This window comes from Thunnus maccoyii, chromosome 7 (genome assembly GCF_910596095.1).
Source record: "Thunnus maccoyii chromosome 7, fThuMac1.1, whole genome shotgun sequence".
Lineage (NCBI taxonomy): Eukaryota > Metazoa > Chordata > Actinopteri > Scombriformes > Scombridae > Thunnus > Thunnus maccoyii.
In genome coordinates, this window is record NC_056539.1 from 34,792,019 (window position 1) to 34,810,599 (window position 18,581).

An 18,581-nucleotide genomic window follows, 5' to 3' on the forward strand; every position below is an offset into this window, starting at 1 on the left:
ACTGTGGTGGCCATACTGGTTAAATAGGTGGCGCTAGAGAGCACATTTTGGCACTTCAGGGGTTAATTTTGCCAAATTTGGTGAGTTTTTGAGCACGTTTAGGGGTCAAATTCAGGGTTGAAGTGGTGTAATAATAAAGAAACAAACAACAGATACTAGAGGGTCTTCAGGCCCTAAATATTGATTATAAACAGACGCATCAGCCTGATGAGAGTAAAGCAGAGTCATTGATCATCCTGCAAATACCTGATCAGAATCAGCTGACGTTCACCTCAGGAAAAAAACAACAACATTTTTTAAAGTTTTATGAATTTTATTTATGGAATCATAAATATAAAAAATGTGCAAAAGACATTTCACATAAAAACAACAAATGATAAAATTAAAAACACATTTTCATGCTACAATAAGTGGAGTAAAACAACCTGAAGACGGCAGATTCCCAGTGAAACCAGTAAGAAACCCTCAGACGCACCAGACTCCATTTAACATGTGACAGTTTTAAGCTGCTTCCTGTTTCTGTTCAGTTTCAGGATGTTTCCACAGCTCACCCTAAACATGGAGGATTCCCAGTAAAACCAGTCTAACCATGAAAACCAGGACCTGAGTCAGACCAGCAGAGCTAAACACTGTTTAAAGCTCTCAGAGCATCTCCCAGTAAAACCAGCAGCTGCTTCTCTTACTGGTTTCATGTTGGTTGGTGTTAGAAGAGTTTGGGCAGCTGTCCGAGGCAGCTGATTGGTTGGTTGGTGTTAGAAGAGTTTGGGCAGCTGTCCGAGGCAGCTGATTGGTTGGTTGGTGTTAGAAGAGTTTGGGCAGCTGTCCGAGGCAGCTGATTGGTTGGTTGGTGTTAGAAGAGTTTGGGCAGCTGTCTCAGGCAGCTGATTGGTTGGTTGGTGTTAGAAGAGTTTGGGCAGCTGTCTCAGGCGTCTGATTGGTTGGTTGGTGTTAGAAGAGTTTGGGCAGCTGTCTCAGGCAGCTGATTGGTTGGTTGGTGTTAGAAGAGTTTGGGCAGCTGTCTCAGGCGTCTGATTGGTTGGTTGGTGTTAGAAGAGTTTGGGCAGCTGTCTCAGGCAGCTGATTGGTTGGTTGGTGTTAGAAGAGTTTGGGCAGCTGTCTCAGGCAGCTGATTGGTTGGTTGGTGTTAGAAGAGTTTGGGCAGCTGTCTCAGGCAGCTAATTGGTTGGTTGGTGTTAGAAGAGTTTGGGCAGCTGTCCGAGGCAGCTGATTGGTTGGTTGGTGTTAGAAGAGTTTGGGCAGCTGTCTCAGGCAGCTGATTGGTTGGTTGGTGTTAGAAGAGTTTGGGCAGCTGTCTCAGGCGGCTCAGGTCCAGGATGTTTCCCACAGATCCTTCGGTTTGGCGGCTGCTCGCCCTGACTAAAGATGGCTGCCCACTGGAACAGTTCTCCTTGTCCATGGCGTTTGGTTTGACACCGCCGGCCAGCAGCCGCATTTTTGGCCGCAGGTCTTGGATCAGCTGACTCTGTGGGAGGAGCTTCAGGTTCAGAGCTTCAGTCAGCGGCTGGTGGGCCGACGCCTCCCGGACCCCCTCTTCCTCCTCCTCTTCCTCCTCCTCTTCCTCGATCAGGCCGTACCTCCTCATGTACTTCCTGGTGGCCAGAGACATGTTGCTAGGTGACAGCAGGGAGTTTGCGGAGGAGGCGGGGCCTGGTCGGGGGGCGTGGCCACCCACAGACAGCCTGCTGAGCTGGGAGTCGCTCAGGTAGCGCAGGGCGATGGCGTTGGCCTCCAGACTCAGATCCACGCTGCCTCCAGGAAACAGAGCGCTGGCTGTCGGCTCCGAGACGCTCAGTCGGGACAGAACTGCCGCAGGGTTGATGCACGCCAGAGTGCTGAACAACAAACAAACAAACAAACAAACAGACAACAGTCAGCTGACTCATCACAAACAGACGAGCTCTAAACAAGACGAGAGGCTGATCCGACTGTTCAGGTCAGACGGAGACGTTTAGCTCCGCCTGCAGACTCACATCTTTCTATTATAGATGAATTATTATATAATAAACTATGAAAGTGATGAAGCGTCAGTGACTTCAGGTCCGTACCTGCTGCTCTCCACTGTTTTATGGATTCTTCTGTCGGATTCTGTCAGATCTTCTTCATCCACATCGACTCCGAGCTGCTGCAGCCGCCGCAGAGTGGCGCTGACCACCGGGTCTCCTCCACAGCTCTGCTGCTTTCTCCTGGATGAGGAGGACTGGGAGGACTGGGAGGGCTGGGAGGGCTGGGAGCGGTCAGAAACCACAGACAGGCTGCTCCTCCTCGACTCCTCCTCCTCCACTTCCTGTCTGCTGTCCGAGTCCTGGAGACGGCTGGTCAGCTGAGTCTGAGATGTATGAAAAGAGACGTTATCACCTCCATGTGTGTAGATGTTGTGTGTGTGTGTGTGTGTGTGTAGATGTTGTGTGTGTGTGTGTGTGTGTGTGTGTGTGTGTGTGTGTGTGTGTGTGTGTGTGTAGATGTTGTGTGTGTGTGTGTGTGTGTGTAGATGTTGTGTGTGTGTGTGTAGATGTTGTGTGTGTGTGTGTGTGTAGATGTTGTGTGTGTGTGTGTGTGTGTGTGTGTAGATGTTGTGTGTGTGTGTGTGTGTAGATGTTGTGTGTGTGTGTGTGTGTGTGTGTGTGTAGATGTTGTGTGTGTGTGTGTGTGTGTGTGTGTGTGTGTGTGTGTGTGTGTGTAGATGTTGTGTGTGTGTGTGTGTGTGTGTGTGTGTGTAGATGTTGTGTGTGTGTTGTTACCATCAGGTTGTGGTAGAAGCTCTGCTGTTCGTCTGAAGCTCCGTACATGCTGACACTCTGCAGGCCGTCAACACTAAACACAACCAGACAAAAGTTTCAGTGGTGTTTCAGACAGTCGGAGGGGTTTCAGACAGTCGGAGGTGTTTCTGACAGTCGGAGGTGTTTCAGACAGTCGGAGGTGTTTCTGACAGTCGGAGGTGTGTGTGAGAGGAGTCTCACCTGTGCTGACTGGAGGGGGAGCAGAGAGCCTCCTGGCCTGTGATGTCACCGTCCTCCGGCCTGATAACGGACACGTCCTGTGAGGAGGAGGGAGGTCTGGAGGAGGAGGAGGTGCTGGGGGAGGAGAGGGGAGGAGGTCTGGGTGAGGAGGAGGTGCAGGGGGAGGAGAGGGGAGGAGGTCTGGGTGAGGAGGAGGTGCTGGGGGAGGAGAGGGGAGGAGGTCTGGGTGAGGAGGAGGTGCTCGGGGAGGAGAGGGGAGGAGGTCTGGGTGAGGAGGAGGTGCTGGGGGAGGAGAGGGGAGGAGGTCTGGGTGAGGAGGAGGTGCAGGGGGAGGAGAGGGGAGGAGGTCTGGGTGAGGAGGAGGTGCTCGGGGAGGAGAGGGGAGGAGGTCTGGAGGAGGAGGAGGTGCAGGGGGAGGAGAGGGGAGGGGCCTGTGCTTCCTGATGAGGGAGGGGCTGGACAGGATCCCCCCAGAACAGACTGGCACCTGAAAACATCAGAGTGATGAGAGTTTCTACCTGGTTACACCTGTCCTGACAGTCAACAGTCTCACCTGTCTCACCTGTCCTAACAGTCAACGGTCTCACCTGTCCTAACAGTCAACGGTCTCACCTGTCCTAACAGTCAACAGTCTCACCTGTCCTAACAGTCAACAGTCTCACCTGTCTCACCTGTCCTGACAGTCAACAGTCTCACCTGTCTCACCTGTCCTAACAGTCAACGGTCTCACCTGTCTCACCTGTCCTGACAGTCAACAGTCTCACCTGTCCTGACAGTCAACAGTCTCACCTGTCCTAACAGTCAACAGTCTCACCTGTCTCACCTGTCCTGACAGTCAACAGTCTCACCTGTCTCACCTGTCCTAACAGTCAACGGTCTCACCTGTCTCACCTGTCCTGACAGTCAACAGTCTCACCTGTCCTAACAGTCAACAGTCTCACCTGTCCTGACAGTCAACGGTCTCACCTGTCCTGACAGTCAAAGGTCTCACCTGTCCTGACAGTCAACGGTCTCACCTGTCTCACCTGTCCTGACAGTCAACAGTCTCACCTGTCTCACCTGTCCTAACAGTCAACGGTCTCACCTGTCTCACCTGTCCTAACAGTCAACAGTCTCACCTGTCCTAACAGTCAAAGGTCTCACCTGTCCTGACAGTCAACGGTCTCACCTGTCCTAACAGTCAAAGGTCTCACCTGTCCTAACAGTCAACAGTCTCACCTGTCTCACCTGTCCTGACAGTCAACAGTCTCACCTGTCTCACCTGTCCTGACAGTCAACAGTCTCACCTGTCTCACCTGTCCTAACAGTCAACGGTCTCACCTGTCTCACCTGTCCTAACAGTCAACAGTCTCACCTGTCCTAACAGTCAAAGGTCTCACCTGTCCTAACAGTCAACAGTCTCACCTGTCTCACCTGTCCTAACAGTCAACAGTCTCACCTGTCCTAACAGTCAACAGTCTCACCTGTCTCACCTGTCCTAACAGTCAACAGTCTCACCTGTCCTAACAGTCAACGGTCTCACCTGTCCTAACAGTCAACGGTCTCACCTGTCCTAACAGTCAACGGTCTCACCTGTCCTAACAGTCAACGGTCTCACCTGTCCTAACAGTCAACAGTCTCACCTGTCCTGACAGTCAACGGTCTCACCTGTCTCACCTGTCCTGACAGTTAACGGTCTCACCTGTCTCACCTGTCCTGACAGTCAACGGTCTCACCTGTCTCACCTGTCCTGACAGTTAACGGTCTCACCTGTCCTAACAGTCAAAGGTCTCACCTGTCCTGACAGTCAACAGTCTCACCTGTCCTGACAGTTAACGGTCTCACCTGTCTCACCTGTCCTAACAGTCAACAGTCTCACCTGTCTCACCTGTCCTAACAGTCAACAGTCTCACCTGTCTCACCTGTCCTAACAGTCAAAGGTCTCACCTGTCTCACCTGTCCTAACAGTCAACGGTCTCACCTGTCTCACCTGTCCTGACAGTCAACAGTCTCACCTGTCTCACCTGTCCTAACAGTCAACAGTCTCACCTGTCTCACCTGTCCTAACAGTCAACGGTCTCACCTGTCTCACCTGTCCTAACAGTCAACGGTCTCACCTGTCTCACCTGTCCTAACAGTCAACAGTCTCACCTGTCTCACCTGTCCTAACAGTCAAAGGTCTCACCTGTCCTGACAGTCAACGGTCTCACCTGTCCTAACAGTCAACAGTCTCACCTGTCTCACCTGTCCTAACAGTCAACGGTCTCACCTGTCTCACCTGTCCTAACAGTCAACAGTCTCACCTGTCCTAACAGTCAAAGGTCTCACCTGTCCTAACAGTCAACAGTCTCACCTGTCTCACCTGTCCTAACAGTCAACAGTCTCACCTGTCCTAACAGTCAACGGTCTAACCTGTCTCACCTGTCCTAACAGTCAACAGTCTCACCTGTCCTGACAGTTAACGGTCTCACCTGTCTCACCTGTCCTGACAGTCAACGGTCTCACCTGTCTCACCTGTCCTGACAGTTAACGGTCTCACCTGTCCTAACAGTCAAAGGTCTCACCTGTCCTGACAGTCAACAGTCTCACCTGTCCTGACAGTTAACGGTCTCACCTGTCTCACCTGTCCTAACAGTCAAAGGTCTCACCTGTCCTGACAGTCAACAGTCTCACCTGTCTCACCTGTCTTAACAGTCAACAGTCTCACCTGTCCTGACAGTAAACAGTCTCACCTGTCCTGACAGTCAACAGTCTCACCTGTCTCCACGCCGATGCTGGCGGTGCTTCTAGGTGTCTGAGTGTCCGCCTGTCGGCTGGAGGACTGAAGCTTCCCTTGAGCCTCCAGCAGCATCTGGACCTGCAGACATTTACAAAACACCTTCACTCAACACTGAGGACAGACCTGAAGTGGTCATTACCTGTTGTAACCATGGCAACCACACAGACAAACAACTACACTCCACCTCGGACCAGCGCACACATCAGCTGATAGATCAAAGGAAACTGAAGCACAGAAATACCAAAGATACGTTTTGAGAGCGGCCGAGCACGTTTACTGCTGACAAATGTTAAAAACAAACGAGTTTATTTATTTTATGGATTGTTTAAAGGAAATTAAATAATTTAATAAACTCTCAAACAGCAACATGGGTATCAGCCACAGAAAGCCTGTCAGAACAATAACAATAATTCATAGTAATATAATTCATTAATGTGACCAGGACGGATGGATTAACCAATGAAAAATTATGAATTAAGTAGTTGGCGATTAACGTCCTGTCTATCGACTAATTACTGCAGCTCTGAACGTGTAGAAATGCTGCCTGCAAGTCAACAGTCAGGGCTTCAACCTGCTGAACGCTTCGCTTGATGTTTTCTTCCACCTTGCTGACGTCGGCTCATCGCACATAAACAGCTGTCATTCTGTAGCCTTGGTTGCTAAGGTGGTTGCTAAGGTGGTTGCTAAGGTGGTTGCATATTCATATTTCAGATGTGATTCAGCTCCAACATTTGAGAAGTTGACATTTGGAGTAAAGAAGGAGAAGAAGAAGTAGAACAAACTATAGTTTGTTTACGTTTTTTACTGATCCCTCACAACAGAAAAATAAAACGTATACGACTCAGACTGTGTGTGAACTGGTCCTTTACTTCCTGTGTCAGCAGGTGCAGCGTGCAGGCGTTACCTGAGCCTGCAGGAGGCGGAGCTGGCGGTCCTGGTGGAGGAGCAGCTGGTAGGCGTCAGACGGAACGACGCCGGCCTGCTGCTGCTGCTGCTCACAGCACTGATTCATACAGGAGGGCCGGGGGAGGCGGGGGGGAGGTGCAGGGTGAGGAGAGGAGGAGTCACAGCGCCACGGGACCGGTGCAGGAGGGAGGAGGCTGGAGGGGGGAGAGGAGGAGCTGTGGGGGGGATGGTGATGAGAGGGAGGAGGTGCTGGAGGAGGAGCAGGATGATTAGAGGAAGGAGGAACACGAGGAGGATCAGCATGGTTGCTAGAGGGAGTTGAAGCAGGGTGGAGGCTGGATGGAGCAGCAGGAGTCAGGTGATGTGAGGGAGCAGGAGCAGCAGGAGTCAGGTGATGTGAGGGAGCAGGAGCAGCAGGAGTCAGGTGATGTGAGGGAGCAGCAGGAGTCAGGTGATGTGAGGGAGCAGGTGGAGGGTGGAGTCCTGGGGAGGAGAAGATGGAGGTGCAGTCGTAGCTGTGGGCGGAGCAGCAGGTGCAGGGCTGCTGCAGGTTGGAGTTGGGGGTGCTGTGGAGGTGAAGAGGAGGAGGAGCCGGTCTGGGAGCAGAGGAGGAGGAGGAGGTTGAGGAGGAGGTGTTTCCAAGTGGAGGAGCAGACTTCCTGTCAGGAGACGGTCTGTGGGTGGAGTCAGAGTCCTTCCAAGCATTCTGATTGGAGGAGGTGAAGCTGCTGTCAATCAGCAGAGAAAGTTCAGGAACAGACGGCTGAACTCTCCGAGTCTGAAAGGACAAACATTCATCTGATGACCTCTGACCTCTGACCTGTGACCTCTGTTATTTACAGGCTGATTCTGAGTGGCTGGACTCCAGACGGAGGAAGAGGAGGCGTAACTACAGCAGTGCTTGTTGGTGCTTTAAGGAGGTTTGCTTCACCTCATAAAGAATAAAACATTTACATTCTTTACATTTTCATGCTGGAATCAAAGAATTTGGACTTTTTTTTTTTTAAATGACTCCAAACAATTAATGGAACCTCTAAAATACACTGAGGAGGAGGAGGAGGAGGAGGAGGAAGGTGCTGGAGGAGGAGGAGGAGGAGGAGGAGGAGGAGGAGCGTTGACCTGTGACTGACCTGCTGGGCGGGGAGGTGTGGACTCGGGGACGGTCGTGGTGACAGGTCCTCGTCCTCGACTCCAGAGTCGTGGTCGCTGACGGACAGACCGGCGGGCGGCGAGACGCTGAGACGACCAGAAGACAAACAGTAAAACAACTGAGACGCATTAAAGCTTCTCATCACTGCAACTACTGACTCATCTAGAAACGATGTTTATAATTAGTTTATCAGAAATGAATCATTTAGTATGAAATGTGTTGACTGACGTTACTGTTGGTTGTCATGTGACTGTTGGTTGTCATGTGACTGTTGGTTGTCATGTGACTGTTGGTTGTCATGTGACTGTTGGTACCTGTTGAAGGAGTTCTGAGCGTCTCTGAACGTCTGCTTCTGTCTGCTGTGACTCTCTGAGCTCAGCTCGCACTGCAGAGTCTGACCGTCCACCGGCGCCACCTGCTGACCACACAGCTCATCATCATCATCATCATCATCATCATCATCATCATCATCATCATCATCATCATCATCATCATCATCCCGCCGAACAGACCAAACTGTAACACAGGCTGACGTGTTCACCGGCGCCGGGACTTATGACCTCCACTGTTTCCATGGAGATAAAGTGAGTTCAGAGGTTTTGATGTGTGCAGGTCTGCTGGTTTACATCAACTGTTAATGTTTGATTCATCAGACGTTGTTGTTGTTGTTGTTGTTGTTGTTCTTCATCACATCGATTAACAAACAACTAAAACATCAGTAAATATTTAACAGACTATGATGATGGTTGTTGTTGTGCAGTGGATTATGGGTAGTTTTCTGAGTGAAGTCTGCAGCCCGAGCAGACTCTGCAGGTCTACAGAAAGTCTGTTTGAGGCCCCTTGTGGACTTGATGAATTGTGGATTTGAACCTTTGGATTCAGCCACACTGACACAGTAAATAACGAAGCATTAAAGCAGTTTAACTACAGTCAGCTGTGTTGTTACCTGGTAGAGTGTGAGGGTCTGGGAGGCCGTCAGCAGCTGGCAGTCCAGCTGTGGTCCCGGTCCCGGTCCCGGTCCCGGTCCGGGGCCTCGACACTGGAAGAACTGAGGAGCTCTGTGAGTCGCTCCGAACACGACGAGCAGGAAACAGCCGCTTTCTGACAGAACTCTGAGCCGACACAAACACTCAGATCACGATTCATATATTTACTCACAACCAAGGATTTGATGAAGGTCTCAGCTGTTCACGGCTGCTCCGACACAACATCAGCTGACTCGCTACAAAAAACTACAATCATGGCGGCTCGATGGATTTAACTCATTTAACCTTTAATTCATCATTAACTCATGTTAGATTTGTTTCTGGAGCTTCAGATTAAATATAAAATGTGGATTTCAAGTTAAGAGCTTTTATCAAACAACTACTTCCCAACTCCGTCGTATGACCTCTGACCTCTGACCTGCCGTCACTCACCTGTCCTGCAGGGCGGAGCTGAACAGGAACCTCAGACACCAGGACCAGACCTGAGGGCTGGAGACGTGTGTGACTCCACTCAGCCAGCTGTCACATGACAGGAAGTAAAGTCAACTCACATGCAGGTCTGTTATCAATACTAATATCAATCATATCGTTTGTAGGGCTGCAGCTAACGTTTTAGTTTTATTGTTGATTATTTTCCAGATTAATTGATAAGTGTTTGATCAGCGTTTCAAAGATCTTCAGTTTACTGTCAGAAACTAAAGAAACCAGAATAACAAACTGCAATCACAGAATCTCTTTAAAAGTGACAATGAACCGATTACTGAAATACCTGGCGATTAACTTTCTGTCGGTCGACTAATCGATTAATCAAATAATCGTTGCAGCTCTACTAATCTGACGAGCCAGCTGGTGATGAAGGTCACATGACTTGTATACAGAACCGACCTTTAGTTTGCTGGTGGTTGAGAGTTTAATTACAAATGAGCACAACAGATATTAACGAACCTCCTCTGTGATATAAATCACGTCCAAGTTATGATAATAATAATAATAAATGCTGTTGGTTTGTGGTTGAGGCTGCGCTGCACCGACTCTGAGTAACGACTTCCTTCCTCTGAGGAAGAAGGAAGTTCTGATGAATAAACTGGATTTATATATATATATTTATATATATATATATATATATATATATATATATATATATTACTTCAGGCAGATTCTCAAATATAATCAAAGTCAGTGCTGTAAAAATGGTCATTATTTATTATTTTAATTTACTGTATAATTTATTGTGTGATGTATCACTGGGTGACACTTTCACACATTATTTATGTTTATCATTACAAATGTGTTGTCATCACTACATGAGTAAAATGTATGAAGTGTCTGAATAAGCTTCATTATTCTGCTGTGCTCATGTTCAAACTCTGAACAAAGCTTCACTTTTATAACCTTTAAAACATCTTCATCACTTCTGTTTAAATACCGTTAACAGTCACACAGCTTACAGAGATTAAAGTTTACAACATACTGAAATAAGTATCATGACTTTAAAACTTTAAATCCTCAACTCTGAGATGCTGCAGCCAGAAAAAAACACTTCATCAGTTATCAAAATAGTTGCTGTTTAAGTGTCTGTGGATCAACTAATCAATCAATCAATCAATCAACCAATCAATCAATCAATTAATCAATTGTTGTAACTCTGAACATGTTATCTAAGCTGGACTGGTGCAGGCTGAACCAGCAGAGACTTCATGAGAATATGTGTGTTTCTGTATGTTTCTGTGCGTTTTCGTGCGTTTTTGTGTTTTTTTGTATGTTTCTGTGCGTTTTCTGTGTGTTTCTGTGCGTTTTTGTGTTTTTTTGTATGTTTCTGTGCGTTTTCTGTGTGTTTCTGTGCGTTTTTGTGTTTTTTTGTATGTTTCTGTGCGTTTTCTGTGCGTTTGTGTTTTTTTGTATGTTTCTGTGCGTTTTTGTGTTTTTTTGTATGTTTCTGTGCGTTTTCTGTGTGTTTCTGTGCGTTTTTGTGTTTTTTTGTATGTTTCTGTGCGTTTTTGTGTTTTTTTGTATGTTTCTGTGCGTTTTCTGTGTGTTTCTGTGTGTTTTCTGTGTGTTTCTGTGTGTTTTCTGTGCGTTTTTGCGTGTTTCTGTGCGTTTTTGTGTGTTTCTGTGCGTTTTCATGCGTTTCTGTGTGTTTTCTGTGCGTTTTCATGTGTTTCTGTGCATTTTTGTGCATTTCTGTGTGTTTTCTGTGCGTTTGAGTGTGTTTCTGTGCGTTTTTGTGTGTTTCTGTGTGTTTTCTGTGCGTTTTCTGTGTGTTTTCTGTGCGTTTTTGTGCATTTCTGTGTTTTTGTGCGTTTCTGTGTGTTTCTGTGCGTTTTCTGTGTTTTCTGTGCGTTTTTGTGCATTTCTGTGTTTTTGTGCGTTTCTGTGTGTTTCTGTGCGTTTCTGTGTGTTTTCTGTGCATTTCTGTGTTTTCGTGTGTTTTGTTGGTTTTTGTGCGTTTCTGTGTGTTTTCTGTGCGTTTCTGTGTTTTCTGTGTGTTTTTGTGTGTTTTGTGTGTTTTCGTGCGTTTTCTGTGTGTTTTGTGTGTTTTCGTGCGTTTTCTGTGCGTTTTGTGTGTTTTCGTGCGTTTTCTGTGCGTTTTCTGTGCATTTTCATGTGTTTCTGTGCGTTTCTGTGCGTTTTCTGTGCGTTTCTGTGTGTTTTCTGTGCGTTTCTGTGTGTTTTCTGTGCGTTTCTGTGTTTTCTGTGTGTTTTCGTGTGTTTTGTGTGTTTTTGTGCGTTTCTGTGTGTTTTCTGTGCGTTTCTGTGTTTTCTGTGTGTTTTGTGTGTTTTCGTGCGTTTTCTGTGCGTTTTGTGTGTTTTCGTGCATTTTCTGTGCGTTTTCATGTGTTTCTGTGCGTTTTCTGTGTGTTTTCTATGTGTTTCTGTGCGTTTTTGTGTTTTTTTGTATGTTTCTGTGCGTTTTCGTGTTTTTTTGTATGTTTCTGTGCGTTTTCTGTGTGTTTCTGTGCGTTTTCTGTGTGTTTCTGTGTGTTTTCTGTGCGTTTTTGCGTGTTTCTGTGCGTTTTTGTGTGTTTCTGTGCGTTTTCATGCGTTTGTGTGTTTTCTGTGCGTTTTCATGTGTTTCTGTGCATTTTTGTGCGTTTCTGTGTGTTTTCTGTGCATTTTCTGTGCGTTTCTGTGCGTTTTTGTGTGTTTCTGTGCGTTTTTGTGCGTTTCTGTGTGTTTTCTGTGCGTTTTCTGTGCATTTCTGTGCGTTTTCTGTGTGTTTCTGTGTTTTCTGTGCGTTTTTGTGTTTTTTTGTATGTTTCTGTGTGTTTTCTGTGTGTTTCTGTGCGTTTTTGTGTTTCTGTGCGTTTTCTGTGTGTTTCTGTGCGTTTTCTGTGCGTTTTCATGTGTTTCTGTGCATTTTTGTGCGTTTCTGTGTGTTTTCTGTGCGTTTCTGTGTGTTTCTGTGCGTTTCTGTGCGTTTTCTGTGTGTTTTCTGTGCGTTTTCTGTGTGTTTTTGTGCATTTCTGTGTTTTTGTGCGTTTTCTGTGCGTTTTCTGTGCGTTTTCTGTGCGTTTTCTGTGCGTTTTTGTGCGTTTTCTGTGCGTTTTTGTGCGTTTCTGTGTTTTCTGTGTGTTTTCTGTGTTTTGTGTGTTTTTGTGCGTTTCTGTGTGTTTTCTGTGCGTTTCTGTGTGTTTTCGTGCGTTTTCTGTGTGTTTTCTGTGTGTTTCTGTGCGTTTTTGTGCGTTTTCGTGTGTTTTGTGCGATTCTGTGTGTTTTCTGTGTGTTTTTGTGTGTTTTCTGTGTGTTTCTGTGTTTTCTGTGCGTTTTTGTGTGTTTTCTGTGCATTTCTGTGCGTTTTCGTGTGTTTTGTGCGTTTCTGTGTGTTTTCTGTGCGTTTCTGTGCGTTTTTGTGTTTTCTGTGCGTTTCTGTGCGTTTTTGTGTGTTTTCTGTGTGTTTCTGTGTTTTCTGTGCGTTTTTGTGCGTTTTTGTGTGTTTTTGTGTTTTCTGTGCGTTTTTGTGTGTTTTTGTGTGTTTTCTGTGCGTTTCTGTGTGTTTTCGTGTGTTTTGGTGTGTTTTCTGCGTGTTTCTGTGTTTTCTGTGTGTTTTTGTGTGTTTTCTGTGCGTTTCTGTGTGTTTTCGTGTGTTTTTGTGCGTTTTCTGTGTGTTTCTGTGCGTTTTCGTGTGTTTTTGTGCGTTTTCTGTGTGTTTCTGTGTTTTCTGTGTGTTTTTGTGTGTTTTCTGTGCGTTTCTGTGTGTTTTCGTGCGTTTTTGTGCGTTTTCTGTGTGTTTCTGTGCGTTTCTGTGCGTTTTCGTGTGTTTTTGTGTGTTTTTGTGTGTTTTCTGTGCGTTTCTGTGTGTTTTCGTGTGTTTTTGTGCGTTTTTGTGCGTTTTCTGTGTGTTTCTGTGCGTTTCTGTGCGTTTTCGTGTGTTTTTGTGTGTTTTTGTGTGTTTTCTGTGTGTTTCTGTGTGACTCACAGTCCGACCAGCGGCAGGTTGGAGGCTTTGGGGTCCGACTCCAGCAGCAGGAGGAGCTTCCTGGTCTGATCCATGGTCAGAAACCTGCAGACAACGAACAACAGTTCAAACAGGCTCCAGCTGCAGAATCCTGACCCGTGGTCGGGAGGAACGTGTCGCGGTCGTCTCACCCTCTCTGGCGGTTGGCGGCGTGCGGCCGACTCACGCTGGTCAGACTCCTCACCAGAGCGGTGGGGATGATGGGAACGGCTCGGACCGGCTGGACGTCCACGCCGGCGGCCGGACAGACGGCCGACCACCTGAGAGTGAACGCCGCCGCGTCTGACTGCTGCGAGCAGGACACACGACCTCTGACCTTTAACAGCTGAGACAGATCCAGAGCCTGTCGGCTGCTGACGTGCTGCTGCAACACCTGAGAGACGGTTTACTGTCAGACACACCAGGACACGTAACACGTAACATGTAACACGTAACATGTAACACGGCTGCTTCATCTGTTAGTGGCCAGACTTTTACACTAACGTTCCTCACAGCTTCATTCACACATCGTAATAATAATAATAACGATGATGATGATGAAGAATAATCAAGCTAGGAGCATAAAGTGGTTGTTGGAGGGTTTTTAGGGGAAGTTTTTATATAAGAATCTCTTTCAAAGTGTTTCATAGTTTATTTAACTTACTGTAAAAAACATTTTATAACTAACATTAGAGCTGGATAATATATATACATATATATATATATATATATATAGATATTATATTGATATCATGATAATAATAATAATAATATCATAACATGGTTTAAGTGTCTTTCTCTGGTTTTAAAGCTGCATAACTTAGTCCTTACATCCACATTACTGATGATTATTGATCAAAAGTCTCACTGTGTAAATATTATATATATTTGAACATATTGGAAGCCTACAAAGAATATTTAAATGAAATTTAGGACTTTAAACACCTTCTCAGACTTTCTTTGATACTCTACAAACATGAGAAGAGTTCACTAACAGAACGTCAGCGTTGTGTCATTCAGGACAAAAACAAACATATTTTGGAACAGCTGAGAAAAATCAGCTGTTGGTGACATAAATTAGGTGTTGCCATGACAACAGAGAGAAGTGGACCTCACGGCTACAGAGCATACATCAGTACTTTTAAAGTAAAAGTTCCTCTTTAAATTTGGCTGTATGTGAATCAAATCCGCACATTTGAAGGACCAGCAGCTCTGTGTGACAACATGTTTAACTCTCAGCATCAGAAACTCGTCTCCATGTGGACTCTCTGAAACGCTGACAGATGGTTCAGGTAGAGCAAGCTGGTCTCCGTCCATCTAGAAACCAGTAACAGAACAGCTACGCGGTCGGGAGACAGCCGCTACCTTGAAGCACTGATGGAGCTCAGCCTCTGATTGGACGACAGCGTCTGACGTCGTCTCCGTCTGTGTGGAGAACAAACAGGGAACCAGGACGTCTCCGGGCAGCAGGGCAGAGGGAACCCTGCCCGAGGCTCCGGGCTGGTCCCGACCCGGATCAAACCGGTCCAGAGTCACTGTGACCCCCTCCTCATCTGGACCACAGAGGACAGAGACAGACAGAGACAGACAGAGAGGACAGAGAGGTGATGTCTTTACTGTGCATTTATTTAGTGGACAGACTGGATTCAGGTTATAACTGAGAGGAAGAGTCGACCTTCCTCAGCTTTGCAGTTTATCAGTGTTTTACTTTAGAAATCTGTTTGTTCTGTTTTAATAAATAAAGTTTAAAAAAGTAAGAAGAAAGTGTTCTAAACTGTCTCTGCAGTTAAAATGAGACTTAAATCTGTAATAAAGATATTTTCAGTCTGTGTCGACGGTGACCTCTGACCTGCGTCCACTGACACTGATCCCAGGAAGAAGCACTGAAGGCGGGGCTTGTTGCTGTGGCGAGCGTGACGCTGCGCCAGACGCAGAGTTTTCTCCAGCAGCAGCAACCGAGGCTTCCTGCACACACACACACGCACACACACAGAGACACACACACACAGAGACACACACACACACAGAGACACACACACACACAGAGACACACACACACACACACACACAGAGACACACACACACAGAGACACACACACACAGAGACACACACACACACACACACACACACACAGAGACACACACACACAGAGACACACACACACACACACACAGAGACACACACACACACACACACACACAGAGACACACACACACACACGCGCACGCAGAGACACGCACACACACACACACACACGCACGCACAGACACACACACACGCACAGAGACACACACACACACACGCACAGACACACACACACACAGACATGCACAGAGACACACACACACACACACACAGACATGCACAGAGACACACGCACACACACGCACACACGCACACACACACACGCACACAGAGACACCTGATTAATATCAAATAATGATTCTTTTTTTTTTTTTTAAATCGAGATTATATATTTATTTATTTTTGATGAAGGTGAGAGAGTCGTGAGAGCAGAATATGTCAGAAACGTGGATCAGTGTTTCCTAAAGCTGAAAACATCTTGTTTTGATCCTCAGTTTACTGTCGTAGAGACTGAAGACACTTTGAAACGTAGACGTACAGCGTTCACCGTACAGTCATGTGATACACGGAGGACGTCAGCGCGGACGTGTCCTCACAGTCGGCGGGCGGCGTGACGCAGCAGGTGAGTGTTTACCTGTGAGAGCAGAGCTGGAGGCGGAGCTTCTCTCCTGCAGGGCTGCCGTCCCACAGAGCTGATCTGGACTTTGGGAAACTCAGCGGAGAGAAAGAGTTTCTGCACAAAACAACAGACGATGTTAACGTGAAGCAGCTTCCTTCACTTTGATCTCCTAAACTTTGTTTGGGTCACTGCTGGCAAAAATTATAATAATTTATTTGCTTCACTTCATCGTTAACTTAAAAGGAGAAATTCACAATTTTCCAAATGTGTCATTAAACCAACAGTCAGTCAGTTAAATGAACATTAAAGCTGTGTTTCTTGCTGTAATCATTCCTCCTGTTCATACTGACCATTAGAAGATCCCTTCATAATGACCTTACAATGGAAGTGATGGAGGACAAAATCCACAGTCTGAAGCTAATATGAAGCTTCAGCGTCCAAATGAGTCAAATCAAGTAGATATCTTTCAACGTTACAGTCTTTTTAGTGCCAAAGTTCCTCTTTTTGTTACTATACTTCCACCTGCAGCTCAACAGGGAAACACTGTCCGAGGAAACACAAAGAGGGAATTTGATGCTAAAAAGACTGTAAATGTGTCAGATATCCACTTGATATGACTAACTCAGACTGATGAAGCTGAATAGAAGCTTCACACAGACTTTTAAATGACTGTGTGGACACACTGTGGATTTTATCCTCCATCACTTCCATTGAAAGCACATTTGAAGGATCTTTTAATATCCAGTATGAACAGGAGGAATGATTACAGACACCTGACTGCTGGTTTAACACACTGGGAACACTGGGAACAGTTTGTTTTATAATTTGTACCAAATTACACCACCCTTTATGTAAAATGTCCTAAAATTAGTTGTTAAATACTTTAAATTACTCAAAATTCCAGATAATCAGTATAACATTAGGGGACTTGTAAAATAACGTATCACCGTTACATCACACACACACACACAACAATAACTCACCTTCCTCGCACATTCTCGGGAGTCAAAACCTCTTCAAAGACTCCCGCCGGCAGAGCCTGGAGCTTCACCGGGCAGCTCATCCCTGCTTTGGCCGACAAAGCGCCGCTGTGCTCGGTCACTTTCTCTGGAAACACCCGCTGACGTCAGTTAGCCACGTTAGCTTCCAGTTGGGGCCGCATCAGCCTCGTCAGTTAGCTTCGTTAGCTTCTTTAGCTTCACAAACAGAACAGAGGTCGACTCTCCCGCGCTGTAATTGAACGGTTAATAAAGCCGCAAACGTCCAGAAGCGACTTTATTCTCTGTGAAACTCTAATGAAGAAAGATCGAGCGCAGAATACAACAAGTTGTCCACAGTTTGGTTATGGCGCTGTTTCTAGACCTCACTGGCGGGGCAACTCTATCAGCCAATAGGAAGCCGAGCCGCAGCGACTCTGACCAATGGCGTGGCACTTCGTTCCCAACTTGTTTGTCTCCAGCTTGTTGCTGTTTGCGGCTGAAAGGCTCCAAAACACGTCACCGCCCCCTGCAGGCCGCAGAGGACACGCCGAACCCAAACCCGAACCCGAACCCGAACCCGTTCAAAACAGAACATCGATGTTTTTATTTCATCAGGACTGGACATTATATACATTACATTATATATACACACACACACATACACATACATATATATATGTATGTGTATGTGTGTGTAAATGTGTGTGTATGTGTGTGTGTGTGTGTGTGTGTGTGTGTATATGTGTGTGTGTATGTGTGTGTGTGTGTGTGTATGTGTGTGTGTGTGTGTGTGTGTGTATGTGTGTGTGTGTGTGTGTGTGTGTGTGTGTGTGTGTGTGTGTGTGTGTGTATGTGTGTGAATTATTCATGTGTGATCATCTTCCAACACAAAGTAATTTCCTGAAAAGCAGCAGCTTGTTATTATTCATCAGTGTGTAACTGGACACTGAGACCAGCAGGCAGTCGGACACACAGAGCAGCGTACTGCACCTCAACACCCGCAGGTTCAATCCCCAACAGCCTGAAACAGCCTGCAACAGCCTTAAACAGCCTGCAACAGCCTGCAACAACCTGAAACAGCCTGAAACAACCTGAAACAACCTGAAACTATGAAACAACCTGAAACAGCCTGAAACAACCTGAAACTATGAAACAGCCTGAAACAGTCTGAAACAACCTGAAACAGCCTGAAACAACCTGAAACTATGAAACAACCTGAAACAGCCTGAAACAGTCTGAAACAGCCTGAAACAACCTGAAACAACCTGAAACAACCTGAAACAACCTGAAACAGCCTGAAACAACCTGAAACTATGAAACAGCCTGAAACAGTCTGAAACAACCTGAAACAACCTGAAACAACCTGAAACTATGAAACAACCTGAAACAGCCTGAAACAGTCTGAAACAGCCTGAAACAACCTGAAACAACCTGAAACAACCTGAAACAACCTGAAACTATGAAACAGCCTGAAACAGTCTGAAACAACCTGAAACAGCCTGAAACAGTCTGAAACAACCTGAAACAACCTGAAACAACCTGAAACTATGAAACAGCCTGAAACAGTCTGAAACAACCTGAAACAGCCTGAAACAGTCTGAAACAACCTGAAACAACCTGAAACAACCTGAAACAACCTGAAACTATGAATCATTCTCTAGAAGTCACAGAGAGACTTTAAAG

General features: G+C 46.4%; 1 protein-coding gene across 1 annotated transcript; it reads right to left on the bottom strand.

Moving 5' to 3' along the window:
- Positions 1–333: 333 nt before the first annotated feature.
- stil (STIL centriolar assembly protein) lies at positions 334–17,432 on the bottom strand. Its single transcript, XM_042417445.1, has 17 exons — positions 16,902–17,432; positions 15,934–16,032; positions 15,063–15,178; positions 14,579–14,766; positions 13,366–13,607; positions 13,196–13,279; positions 9,211–9,297; positions 8,739–8,904; positions 8,107–8,210; positions 7,773–7,878; positions 6,641–7,420; positions 5,715–5,814; positions 3,412–3,465; positions 2,979–3,123; positions 2,760–2,832; positions 2,067–2,347; positions 334–1,853 (listed from the first exon to the last, which is right to left on the bottom strand). The coding sequence occupies exons 1-17, from the start codon at positions 16,979–16,981 to the stop codon at positions 1,292–1,294; spliced, it is 3,267 nt and encodes a 1,088-aa protein (XP_042273379.1). The 5' UTR covers positions 16,982–17,432; the 3' UTR covers positions 334–1,291.
- Between the last annotated feature and the right edge of the window lie 1,149 nt (positions 17,433–18,581).

Coding starts and splice junctions, on each gene's coding strand:
- stil (XM_042417445.1), bottom strand. CDS start 16,981: ATGAGCTGCCCGGTGAAGCTCCAGGCTCTGCCGGCGGGAGTCTTTGAA. Junction 14,767..15,062: donor ATCAGTGTCAGTGGACGCAG/GTCAGAGGTCAC, acceptor TCTGTGGTCCAG/ATGAGGAGGGGGTCACAGTG. Junction 3,466..5,714: donor CAGCATCGGCGTGGAGACAG/GTGAGACTGTTG, acceptor TGATGTTTTCAG/GTGCCAGTCTGTTCTGGGGG.